General features: G+C 51.1%; 6 protein-coding genes across 6 annotated transcripts; 2 read left to right on the top strand and 4 right to left on the bottom strand.

The window, feature by feature from the left end:
- Window positions 1–314: 314 nt before the first annotated feature.
- PMZ80_007782 (uncharacterized protein) lies at window positions 315–1,686 on the bottom strand (the record flags this gene model as incomplete). The annotated part of the gene is made up of 4 exons (XM_064876188.1): window positions 315–1,127; window positions 1,174–1,354; window positions 1,405–1,540; window positions 1,662–1,686. The coding sequence occupies 4 exons, from the start codon at window positions 1,684–1,686 to the stop codon at window positions 315–317; spliced, it is 1,155 nt and encodes a 384-aa protein (XP_064728452.1).
- A 988-nt stretch (window positions 1,687–2,674) lies between these two features.
- PMZ80_007781 (uncharacterized protein) lies at window positions 2,675–4,051 on the top strand (the record flags this gene model as incomplete). The annotated part of the gene is made up of 1 exon (XM_064876187.1): window positions 2,675–4,051. One exon carries the CDS (start codon window positions 2,675–2,677, stop codon window positions 4,049–4,051), a length of 1,377 nt encoding a protein of 458 aa, XP_064728451.1.
- Window positions 4,052–5,839: 1,788 nt separating this feature from the next.
- On the top strand, window positions 5,840–7,106 carry PMZ80_007780 (uncharacterized protein; the record flags this gene model as incomplete). Its single annotated transcript, XM_064876186.1, has 3 exons — window positions 5,840–5,848; window positions 5,896–6,570; window positions 6,654–7,106. 3 exons carry the CDS (start codon window positions 5,840–5,842, stop codon window positions 7,104–7,106), a joined length of 1,137 nt encoding a protein of 378 aa, XP_064728450.1.
- A 750-nt stretch (window positions 7,107–7,856) lies between these two features.
- PMZ80_007779 (uncharacterized protein) lies at window positions 7,857–8,762 on the bottom strand (the record flags this gene model as incomplete). The annotated part of the gene is made up of 1 exon (XM_064876185.1): window positions 7,857–8,762. The coding sequence occupies one exon, from the start codon at window positions 8,760–8,762 to the stop codon at window positions 7,857–7,859; it is 906 nt and encodes a 301-aa protein (XP_064728449.1).
- Window positions 8,763–9,874: 1,112 nt separating this feature from the next.
- Window positions 9,875–11,338, bottom strand: PMZ80_007778 (uncharacterized protein; the record flags this gene model as incomplete). Its single annotated transcript, XM_064876184.1, has 1 exon — window positions 9,875–11,338. One exon carries the CDS (start codon window positions 11,336–11,338, stop codon window positions 9,875–9,877), a length of 1,464 nt encoding a protein of 487 aa, XP_064728448.1.
- Window positions 11,339–11,506: 168 nt separating this feature from the next.
- On the bottom strand, window positions 11,507–12,477 carry PMZ80_007777 (uncharacterized protein; the record flags this gene model as incomplete). The annotated part of the gene is made up of 2 exons (XM_064876183.1): window positions 11,507–12,260; window positions 12,308–12,477. The coding sequence occupies 2 exons, from the start codon at window positions 12,475–12,477 to the stop codon at window positions 11,507–11,509; spliced, it is 924 nt and encodes a 307-aa protein (XP_064728447.1).
- Window positions 12,478–12,776: the final 299 nt, after the last annotated feature.

Raw genomic sequence — 12,776 nt, 5'->3', positions numbered from 1 at the left:
ACTATTTGTACACGTGGTAACTGCTTCCCTATTGTGTTCGTCGCGATATTACACTGTTCTTTGCGCACCTGAATATCGTGGCATACAAGCTCATTTTTCGTCCTTCACATTGTTCGGGAAGTCGCGTAATATTGCCTCCCACCGGTGTGGAAATAAAGTGCTGCTCACAAATTCGAGAAAGGCGCTGTCTTTGAGAAGGTCCGTGAAAAGAACATCGATGCCATCATTCGTCGACTGGTTCGTCTCGCGCGTAGACTGATTGTTGACCCGTGCGATTCCGCTCTCGTCGCGATGCGGATGATGAGCGTATTCGATCAGACCTTGCTCCTGCTCGTACGTGAGCCTCGACTGGATCGACCACTTCTCTTACCCGATTTGGTCGGAGCCGTCTTGGTGTCTTCGTCAGCACTGTTATCCTCCTTGGTAGCGACTTCTGGTTCTTCGGGTTGTGGATCATCAGTCTCTTCGTCTTCCGGAACTGCAACAGGTGCTGCCTTCTTGCCTCGACCTTTCCTGACTTGTTTCTTCTTGTCGACATCATCGAGGATGTCTCCATCGTCGACAGCCTCTGCTTTGACTTTCTTGCTTCGGCTGGCTCTGGCTGCTGGTTGTCGTGCGGATTCCTCCTCGACATCTGATTCCTCTTCCTTGACAGTAGGTTTGCGGCCTCTTTTCTTAGCTTGGACCTTCTTGGCGGCCTTGCCAGTGTCGAGCTCCGCTGCACCATCGCTCTGTGGTATGGCAGCCTCCTCGTCTTCAGATTCAGCCTTGACCTTCTTGGCACGTCCTCTCTTTTTCGGTGGCTCCACGAATTCCGGCTCATCAGCATCCAGATCTTCGTCCTTAACGACAGCTTTCTTGCTCTTGGCTCTCGGAGCCCTCTTCTTGGCTGGAGCTGCATCAATCTCGTCGTCATCATCGGCAGCCTTCCGCTTCTTGGACGCTTTCTTCTTCGGGGCTGGCTCCTCGTCTTCAGTGTCAGGGTCAGCTTTCTTCTTTCTGACGCCTTTCTTTGGCTTAGATGGAGTCTGCTCGGCGGCACTATCGCCCGTCTCCTCCCCGTCTGCCTTCTTCTTGGGCGTGCGTTTGTTGATTCCTTTCATTCCAGGTCTGTTGAGTTCCGGGTCCTATAGCAATCAGTGAGAAGTCTAAGCTTGGACAGCATCAACATACTCCTTTCCAGTCTTCGTCGTTAACGTGACCGTTCTCAAGAGCATACTTGATCTTGTTTTGGTGTTCCGTAGGTAACTCGTCATAGCCATCCAGAATGTCCAAGTCCTTATCAAGGTCTAAACCGTCCAGGCCACCGAGCTGCTCAAGGATGTTCTCAATCTGCTTTGGCGTTACACATCCCCTATGAGATCTGTTAGATAAGCAAGGTTGTGCTTCAGAAGATGGACCGACCAGTGTTTCCACTTCCACGAAGTGTACTCTTTGATGGTGACAAGTGTGCCGAACCTGAGCTCGCCTTTGCCGATCTTCACATTTGCGTCTTTGCAAGCTTTATTCTGACAGCCAGCTCTGCCTTGCTTGGCACATTCTGATGGATGTTAGCTTATCTTCAATTCTCGTCTCCACGGTTGGCCAGCAGGAAACCACCAATCCGTATGCATAGCATCCAGCGCGTTGGCTTTGACCAAATCAGCTCAGACGGAACTTACCGAATCGATATGTAGCTGATGCCATGATGCTCAGGTGGGTGCTTCTGAAGCTGTAATTGCGGGCGCAAGTGATTGATGGCTAAGAAGGGTCGCGGACGGATCTGAATACTGCAGAGCAGTATGCGAATAGCACAAAGACAGTCTGGAAAGCTCACGGATTCTCAAGGAGCTTCACGCCCGGAGTGGAAGGCACGCGTGAGGCAGCAGCAGGCACGAAACTCGCGAAAGCGCGTCGACGATTGACGTCACTACGTTTGACCATAGGAGCGCAGCATAGCACATTGCACCGATCTGACAAGACTCGTGCCATCAAATATGCTAGGGGCACCGTGAGATGCTTTGATTCCTCAAAAATAATTACCAGACCAACACAACCTGTTAGCGTGGTTAAAATCTGGTGCTCATGATTGTATTTTCCACAAATTTTGAGATCGGAAAATGTAGGCGCATGCAATGCCCGACGATGCAAGAAGGCTACCCGTCCTCCGAGCATGGGTCACGATAGGACATCACCTACAAAACCCTGACCGACACAGTGGCATAAGCTAATGCGACACCTGAGCAGTATCCCACCAATCCTCTCCCTCAAAACCCGTGTTATGTAGTTTAGAGCACTTCTGCGATCCACTACAAAAAGTAACTGGATACCGAGATTATCTTATCATGGTAGCTTCATGGCCCATCCCAACTTTGAATGTTCCACCGGGACACGCTACAAGGTAACTAGGTGAATATGTTGTACATCTGTACGTAACATGCCTCACTACAGAGCAACATTGAAACTCGGACGTGACCGAATAATGGGAACTGTCAGGCCGCTGGTGTCTTTGGACCTCACTCCTTCAGTGGAACGTACGATGGATTGACTAATTCGTACCGTATATTCGCCGGCCGGCATGAAACACGATTCAACCTCAGATGATGGAACAATATATACAGGACAGCATGTTCACTAGAAATCCTGTAAAGCATATCAACATCAGTCAACTCCGGATTGTTCTACCTTGACCATCATGGCAACCTCACCAAATGCCAGCACGACCGACTTTCGAGCATTCCACGGAACATTGATCCATTCAGTCACTTCGGCAGAGATCGATATCATTGAAAACGGTCTCTTGGTCATTGCTCCCAATGGCAAGATCGTCAAGCTTGAGAAGGGCATTGCTCAAGGCGACGTTAATGATCAGCTGTCCGAGTATGGACTGACGGCAGACTCTCCCTCCTTCACTTCGCTGCCAAGAGGCGAGTTTTTGATACCCGGTTTCATCGACACCCACAATCATGCCCCTCAATGGACTCAGCGCGGTCTAGGGAGAGGTAAGGTCATCATGGAATGGCTCAACAAGACCACATTCCCGCACGAAGCAAGGTTCGCCGATCCAGAGTACGCTCAGAAGACGTATGGCCTGTGCGTTGGCGGTTTCATCAAACAAGGTGTCACAACGGCATCGTATTATGGATCTCTCCACGGGGAGGCCACCAAAATTCTTGCCAAAGTCTGCATGGAAAAAGGTCAGCGAGCGTTTGTTGGCAAATGCAACATGAACCAGAGTTCACCTGATTACTACAAAGACGCCAGTGCCGAGGAATCCTTGAGTGTCACCGAAGACTTCATCGCGTACGTGCGCAAATTGGATCCTACATCGGAGCTTGTCACAGCCATTCTCACACCTCGATTCGCTGTTGCATGCGATCGAGACGTCCTGGGTGGTCTTGGGAAAATCGCCAGTAAGAACCCAGATATACCCATTCAGACCCATTTCAACGAAACGATCCAGGAAATGGAAATCACCAAGAGTCTCTTTCCCGAGTTTGACAACGAGTCTGATCTTTACGAGCACTTTGGTCTGCTAAATTCCAGATCAGTACTTGCCCACTGCATCTACATGGACGAGTATGACACTGGCCGATTGGAGACATTGGAATGCGGCGTTGCACACTGCCCCGTCTCGAACACTACGAGCGGGAATTTTGGGGTTGCACCAATACGTGAGTATTTGCGCCGGGATATGAAAGTCGGACTCGGAACAGACAGTGGTGGTGGTTACTCATCCTCCATCATTGATGCCATGCGACAAGCCTTTGTCGTGTCTAAGGCCCGAGAGCTCAACACCAATGGCGAAGACAAACCCCTTTCCATCAACGAAATGTTCTACCTGGCAACTCTGGGCGGTGCTCGCGTCTGCTGCTTGGATGACAAGATCGGGACTTTTGCGGTTGGCAAGGACTTTGATGCGTTGGAGATCAAGACTATGGGAGAGCATAGTGGGATCATTACCTACGTCGAGGACTACGACACTACGGAAGACATCTTCGAGAAATTTGTTATGAGTGGCGATGATAGAAACATTGCAAGAGTGTTTGTCAAGGGGCGGTCCATCAAGTAGGTGTGGCCGACACAGATAAGAACCACGTGGATACATACATGCAGTGGGCCCAAGATAATGTCCCACGTGGGAAAAGTGGAATTTGATCGACTCCAAACGCTAATGACTCGGAGCACCCGCAATTCAAGGAGCACTTCGCGCTGTTGCACCTGAAATATACCACAGATAGGTAATGGTCAATGCCGGTCACTGTGGTACATGATCAACACCAGCTGTCGCTCGAAGGATGCGTATGCTCAATGTACCTTGGCTCAAGACTCCAATTTTGAGTGATGGCAATCAATAATAGCCCAATGATACAGGACAATGGATGTTTGACTGGTCAAGGCCAGAGACGGAGATATGCGTCAAGGATGAGACTAATGTATCCCTAGTCGTATCGAGGAAAGGAATATACTGGACCAAGCTTGGACAAGCTATACAATCGACGTGGGCTTCTCTGGTCCGGATGGCCAATCCAGGACCCACTCTCATTAAGACGACTTACAGTAGTCCCGAGTCCCAACACACCGGCCCGCACTAGCCAAGGATACAAGCATATGGCAGCCCCATAGTAGAGATAAGGCACAGACGGACAAACCAAACTGGGCAAAAGCCTGTGGTCGACGGTCTGGTGCTGCCATTTCGCAACAGACGAGTTCTGGTCCATTCACTATATGGCAGATAAGGCTTACCCGATATCCACCCCAACGACTGAGAACCGGGGGCGTCCGAAAGTGTACAACGATACTACCTGCCTCGCCTGCCTCCATCTTGTACGAGTTCACCGAAGGCCTCTCTGACCCGTTACCCACCGCCATGGTAGCCCTATCTTGGTGCTCCATCAATCCTCGAAGACCCATTCTTGCGGATACCCACGACCACATGGAGGAACCAGACCCAAGTGGAAGCGTTATATGAAGTACCAAAGGCATCTCAATCCCATGAGTCCTTTGGCTTGAGTCGACCGTCCCTTCTTCGATCCCACACAGTGTTGCGCAGTACCTAAAGACGGCCATGTCAATCAAGGAGAAATTGGTCGAGCCGTTCACCTCAAAGGAAGCATTTCTTGATGTCTTCCGCGTCACTCCAGGCGCCGAACAAGAGCAACCCTCACGATGGGTCAATAAGGATCTCAAGCCTACAAAGCTTGGTTAGTCTCCCATACACAAGACCCCAGAGGACTCAGTACTGATTTTGTGATCACAGAGCAACGAACGTGGCTTTGGTACCATCTACCACTTTTCTGGGGTGGCATTGCCTTCGGGACTACGGGGTGGAACGTGGCATCATCGTTGATTGCTGTTGGTCTTGTATGACAGCTTCCGAATACGCTTTGTCGAAGACTCCAGAATCTGACTGTATTTGCAGACATGGCAATACGCATTATGTTCTTGCATACTCGGCAGCACTATCGCCGCGGTCGCAGTCACGTACCTTGCGCGACCTGGTGCAGTCTATCACATTGGATAGTAAGTACATCCTCAAGCTGTTCTGCCCATGCTTACAATGTATGTCTCCAGCCCAGTCTTTCTTCGATCTGTATTCGGATTTTATGGCTCATTCTTCTTCATCTGCCTTCGATTGATGACAGGACTGTTCTGGTAAGATGCACTGGCCTTTGCCCACCACCATCACTAATACTGCTACAGGTACGGCATCGGAACCTACTCAGGCGGCAACCTAATCTCCACCTGTCTAATGTGCATGTTCGGTAAATCATGGAAGAACTTCGACAACACCTTACCGGCATCTGCGGACATCACCTCAAAACAGCTTCTATGCTTCTTCATCGCATGGATGATCCAAATGCCATTCGTAAGACCAACCATATATCCCCAAGACCTCTCTAACATCATCTCCAGTTCTTCGTCCACCCCTCCAAAATCCAATGGTTCTTCACCCTCAAAGGCTTCATCATGCCCATCGCCTGCTTCGGCCTATTCGGCTGGTGCATCGCCGAAGGCCGCGGAATCGCCACCCTAGACGCCAACCTCGTCGCAAAGCAAGCCCAAGGCGTCCCCCTAGGCTGGGCCATAATGGCAGGCATAAACACAATAATGGGCACACTCGCCTCCCTCGCCGTAACCCAACCCGACATTTCACGATACGTCCGCAAGACATCCTACGCAGGCTGGCCCCAAGGCCTCGCAGTCTTCATATCCAAAACACTGGTGTTCTTCCTGGGTCTCGCCTCAACAGCATCAATCCAAGGCGCATGGGGAAAAGCATACTGGAATATCTGGGATTTACTCGACGCAATCCTAGACCATTATTGGACGCCCGCGTCCCGAACCGCCGTCTTCCTCGTCTCCTTTGCATTCTACGTCTCCGTGATCGCAACCAACATCGGCACAAACACCATTGCCTTCGGCGCTGACCTTACGGGTATAATCCCACGGTACATGACCATCCGACGCGGCCAGGTCCTCTGCGGTGTCCTGGGCGTCTGCCTCGCCCCCTGGAAAATCCTCGCGTCCGCCTCAAACTTCGTCGCGTTCTTGGGCGCGGTGCCGATCTTCTTCGGGCCGTTGGCTGCGGTAAGTAACTACCCATTCCATCTCACACTCACACTCACACTCACGAACCATGGCATATCATGAACAGAGCTAACACACCCCAGATAATGATAATAGACTACCAATTCGCCCGCGGTGGCAACATCCACATCCCCTCCCTCTACACCGGCCGCCACAGCATCTACTGGTACACATTCTCCACAAACTGGCGCGCAATCGCCGCCTGGACATCCGGCATGCTCCTCGGCTTACCCGGGATGATCGGGATCTTTCAGCCTGACGCCGTTAATTTGGCGGCGAAGAACATGTATAGGATGGGGTGGCTGTTAACGTTCGTGGTGGCGGGGGTGGTCTATGTGGGGATTTGTGCGGTTTGGCCGGTGCCGGTTTATCCGGAGAGGTATAAGGGGGCGCCTACGACGCATGAGTTCATGGCGGGGACGGATGGGTATTTTGAGGATGAGAGGGAGGTGGTTGTTGAGGTGGAGGGGGTGGGGGTTGGTGGGGATAGTGAGATGAGGCGGGACGAGAAGGGGGTTATGAAGGAGGTGAGTTGAAGCGAAGTAGTGGTAGATCATGCAGAGTGAAGTAGTTAAAATTGGTACGGTCTCTTCACGATAGCGAATGGTCTATTCAATGCGTTGAGTTCAGTCAGCCAGTCATGATCACTGTGATGTGCTATGTATTCAGCTACTCTCGACCCGATGATCTGTTCCACCTTAGGCATCTCCTAGCAGCTCGTACAGCCCTCTTTCAACTGCGTCATATCCTCCGACGTGTACTGCAACATGATTGAACTTCGTGCCTTTCAGAATGCCAAGTCCTTCAGCTGCCGAGCAATCTCAGAGTCTCCGTTGTAATCTAACTGCTGCTCCTCCATCGGCCGCTCTCGCCTCGGAAAGTCGGGTAGCATGGCGCTCTGCGTCCTCACCGTTCGTAGCAGAGTCCTTCCAAGACGATCCTCCCAGTACCACAGGCGCGTGAAGTCTTGGTGGTTTGATCGATAGCGTTCTGCTAGCTCTGCCATCTCTAAGGTTATGAGGTGACTTCCATTCGTATTCTCGAGTTTGTTGCAGTGCTTGAGGCAGGCGTACACCATGAGATGACTCTGCCCATGTGGGTCCCTCCGCCAGAAGCATGGTATAATGGTTCATTCTTTGGTCCATGACACTGATTCCTTCCCAGTTGTTTCGTCATGGTATAGCAGCCACCCCTCCCAACCTGTCCCTTTGCCCTTCAAGGCGGGCGAATTGTGATTCCAGGCTGGAGTGCACATCGGATATGCGATGGTCATATCGTTCAAGATGTCAACCTTGTACTGGCAATTGAATCTCATATCGTGTGCTTCTTGTGGGCGGGGTGAAGGGGAAATGCCGCTGGGGGGGGAGCAACCGCAGCCCGCTCAACACGAAGTGTTTGATATTAGGAAAGCAGCCACGTCTAAGGGCTGATTTTGCAGCTTCGATGAAAGCAGGCGCAGCCGTGCTCGCGTCCACGTCCGCGAAAATGTTGTGAAAATGACAGGCCGGAGCTCGCTGGCTTCGCCCGAGCGCCGCGGAGCCGTAGTTGATGATGACCTCTTCGAGATCCTCGCAGGTATCCACATGATTAAAGAGGTTAGGACATACAACTGTATCGAAGATTAGTAACCTCCGCAGTCGTGGCATTACTTTCACTACTATGCGGCAGGTTCTCATGCTTGGTTCAATGTCGTGGCTGTCGGCAGAACAGGACAAGAACTCCAGCTTCTTGATGGTCGATGGTAATGTCTCCAAGAAGCTTGTACAAGGGCTTTCATCGGGTAGCGTATCATACAAGCTGAGGCCACAAGCACTGGAGCTGACGCATTGTGGGTTGCAGCAGGACAGGGTTTGAAGGTTTTCCATCGCAGCCATCCATTCTGCGAGCTCGGCAAGTGTGGTTTGATTGACACCATGTTTCTTTTTGTCGTTACCGAATAGGTCACCAGGAGATCCCGTAGAGATCTTGATCGAAGATATGAGGGTAACATCGGCCAGTGGTAGCGCATCGAGGAATGCTTCAATATTTCGGTTGTCAAGGACGATGTCCTTCCATAGAAGTGGTCTACCGATCTCATACCACCGTCGGCAGACGCCTAAGCCTGCGAGGTTCTTGGGCTGTATGCTCAACATGTGGTTCATGATGATGGTTACGACCTCGGTCGGGAATTGTGTTATCTTGGAGGTCGTCATGGTTCGAGTATCGTTGATGAAGTTGGATGGGTCGTGGTACGTGAACTCAGAGTTGTAGGCGGAATATTGGAATGCGAACTTTGCAGGAATGGTCGATGGCCTAATTATCTATTCTCTTCGTTTGTGATAGTGACTGTGGCTTGGCGTTTACGAGAGTGCATGTATAGTAGTGAACGCAGCTTCATCGTGACATGAGAACACCCCATAGTGAGAGCAATGACGTATGCTAGGAGGACATTTGTTCCCACCTGTCGAGGTGTATATCAACATGTTGAGTCAGGCTCAGAGCCGTCATCGTGTCGACTCCTAGCTCCATACAATCAGTGACAGCTGCCGGCTCGAATGTCGCAGGAGTGAAGACAGTGCCAAAAAGCCTCGTCGCTCAGATGAAAACAGTCAATGTAAATCAGTTTGAGGTAACGACGAAGACCTGATAGAGCTTCATGGCGCCGTTGCTGATGGTATGAACAACGGTCAGATCGCGAAGGTGTTACGGTCTCGATCGCGGGCCGAAGCGCTTCGTCCAAGATCAAAGTTGGACAAGACGAGGAACATATCACCGATCGTACATCATTTGCAGCAAAAAGCACGCATCACTCGTGTTTGTGAAGGAAAGAACAAGCAGTTGGATTGAGATAGCCTGATGAAAGAGCAACAGCGCTAATAATAGTCTTGGCCTACCGTAGACGGACGCAACTGCCTTCAGCTCAAGACGTCACCTTACTGCGGTACGTAAGTCAAGCATTTACATTGGGAAGGAGCATGCTATCAAGTCGTCCACCCATATCTTGGTTCGCCACATCAATGGCATGATGCCGTAGCCTATGGATGTCTGCAGGCAGTGCAGAATAATGTCTGCAAAGAACGTCTCCAGGGGAAGCAGGGTCATAGCCTGCGTGCGAGGACAGCTGACGAATAATCTGTGCTAGCCCAGCTGAAGGTTTTGCTGCCCCATAACACACGGTAACTGTATACTAGTGCAGTACGTGCACGCGGATCCTAATGTACACCCTCTTCTCGAGCAGTCTTGGCGCCAACCATGATCACCTTCTAAGCCTTCTTCAGCATGTAAACCCTGACACAAAACAACCATGAACCACTTCTCCCTCTTCTCAGAACGGCAGTTCAGCCAGCTCTTTGGCCAGAGGACTTTCCGGATCCATCTCGAGCTCTTCTCTGAGCCGCTCTCGTTGTGGGAAGTCAGGCAAAATAGTACCCGGAATCGTCTTGACATGTAAGAGCTTTCGACCAACCCGGTTCTCCCAGTACCATAACCTAGATCGCAATCCTGCAGCCACTCGAGAACGCTCCGCTCTTCTCTTCAGACACGTGACGTTCTCTGGCTCTGCCCATGTGTAGTGGCGACTTTGTGTTAGTGCAGATGGCAGTCGCACAAGGTTGAGTGACTCATTCCACGTTCTGCCTTCAGACAACTGTGAGTTGTGTACACCGAACGCCTCATCCATGATATCGAATTCCTCTTGTGAGCTAGGATCTTGGTATAGCATCCAGCTCTTGTTATAGACAGGTACAAATCGACCAGCTGAATCCAGCTCCATGAAGGTCCCTTTAGGGTACACCGTGGTCGTGTTTCTAAGCATATCAATCGTGTATCGACAATCGGTTATCGCAGTAGCTGCTTCGCTTTCATCATCGGCTGCACGTTCACCGCAAATGACGGAATGCTCGATCCGGGGAAAACAGCCTCGCTCACTGGCGGAGCGAGCCGCCTCAACGAAAGCCGGCACCTCGTGTTCATGGTACTGATGACCGTGATATGGACGTCCGGTGCAATTTTCCTCCGAGCCACGAAGCCCCAAGTCGATTATTATTTCCTGCAGGATTTTGCATGCTTCCAGAAGGTGGAAGATGTTTGGGCAGATCCTGATACCCCCCAGTCGCAGCCGACGAAGCTGAGGCAGAACCTTGGCCAGAAATGTGCAGCTTTTGTCGGTAGCATTCAAAGAATCAGAGATGACGCCAATTCCTCTCAGCTCGAAATTCTCGACTGAAGGTGGAATCTTCTCTAACCAGCTATAGGCACCATCTGGAGACTCCACCACTCCTTGGTAAGTGTCAATGAGTATTTCCTCCTCATCTACCGATAGTGCACGGAGCTTGCACATCTTGAACATCGAATCTTTGATGTGGGTAATCGCTGTCTGATAGCCTACTGTGTGATCATTGCATCCTTGCGTTGTGATCGATTGTATGAGAGCAACGTTCGATGGCGATAGAGCCTTGAGGAAGGCACCAACGTTCTGAACTACCAGCACAACATCCTGCCAAAGGATGGTCTTGCCGATGCCATACCAAGCTCTTGAAACACGCAGACAGTTCGTGAATGTACTGTCTCTCGATTTGAACTCCTCTGCTGGTCCTAATCCATGGCTTGTATCGGGCCTCGTGAATGGAGTTGTTGTCCAATTTATGTCTGGCGTGTTTTCTGGTCTCACTTGAGGAGTTGCTGCAGGACTTGACTCGAGGTACGGCTTCGCAGGTGCTTGATCTTGAAGATATTGAAACAGGAGACGAACCAGTTCTGGGGGATAGAATAGATCTTGAGGAGTTGCCATTGTGCTTTCTTGTTTGTGTTGAAGAGATCGAGAGATGGTGAGAAGTGCGAAGTCTCTAGAGTATTTGACTTCGGGTTGCACCTGCATTTCGAGCAGCAGGCGCACGTCAAGAGCAATTAGATTCGCGTGTCTTGGCGCGTCATCAGTGATATGTGACAACACCCTCGTCTACTGCTCATCCTTCCGATTATTTTCACCCTCATTCTGCCCAATAAACCTAATTGCATCCCTCGTAAACACATAACTCAACCCACTCCAAACAGTCGTACCAGCAACCAACATCATCCACCCCTCAAACACTCCCCACAGATTCCACGCCTCCACCAACGATACAGGCAGCACAGGCAGCAACACCGCATCAGCCACGAGCAAGAATTGCAACAGAGTATTGATCTTACTGATCTCCGTCGGTCGCACCTCAGCACTGGGCAGGCTAAAGTCCCAGTATCGTGTCATGGTTCGTGGTGGTGGTAAGCTGATCCATCGGAAGTAGAGTGCTGATAGTGCCAGTCCTCCATCGCGTCCAAGGATGATGAGGGTGAGCCACCATGGAAAGGTGCCGATCGAGTACAGTGTTACCGTGGTGAGGGTCATGAGGAGTTTATCTGCAAATGGATCGAGGATTGAGCCGAGTACCGTGCCGGACTTGTAGCGGCGGGCGAGGTAGCCGTCTACCAGATCTGTGATCGAGGAGTAGGCGAAGAGGCCGAACGCCAAGCCTGGTTGAGAGTGGAGTAGTGCCCAGGAGATGACTGGTGCTGTGATGATGCGGGTCGTCGTGAGGAGATTTGGGAGGGTGTATATGTTCTCCTTCAGAGCGGGAGGAGTGAGACTCTTGAGGCGCGGTGTGACAGCTTTTGCTGATGCTGCGATCGTGGTCTTTGGTGGTCCTGGCGATGCTTCTGCAGGCTTTTCAGAATGGCTGCAAATAGTGTCAGCTAGGCTCACAAACGAAATGAGAAGGCTCACTCTGCCACATTCTTCTTCAAGTCCTCATCAGGCTTGGCATACTTCACAAAGGACGTCGAAAAGTCCCTTCGTGGTATTTCATGCCATCTACTGGTCTCAGGTTGCAGAGTTGTCCGCTGCCCATTGATGGCACGTGACCTTGTAGAAGCGCAACAATATTCAAGGCTCATCCATGATCGCGCACTTCGACGCGTCTCATACGCCTGGACCAGTGAGAAGGTACTTCTAAGCTTAGCTCCGCCTGTTTGGCCGAACGCTGAGCGCGATGTCCATGCTGACTGAGGTCTCATGTGATGATCCAGATTCCGCGAATAGCGTGTCACGAGCCGGAAAGATTGTGCCATGACATTGTGGCTCCCCGCTACGTCGAATGTTTGCGCGATAGAAGGGCAATGCCGTTGAGCGCACGAGAGACGAGCTTGGTTGTAAAGACAGCTTTACGGAAGGTTGTGAAGATCAGGCACGAGCA

This window comes from Knufia obscura (genome assembly GCF_036327395.1).
Source record: "Knufia obscura strain CCFEE 5817 isolate CBS 148926 chromosome Unknown scaffold_9, whole genome shotgun sequence".
In the NCBI taxonomy this organism is placed as follows: domain Eukaryota; kingdom Fungi; phylum Ascomycota; class Eurotiomycetes; order Chaetothyriales; family Trichomeriaceae; genus Knufia; species Knufia obscura.
The sequence above is the reverse complement of the archived record's forward strand: the minus strand, read 5'-3'. Positions and strand labels throughout refer to the sequence as shown.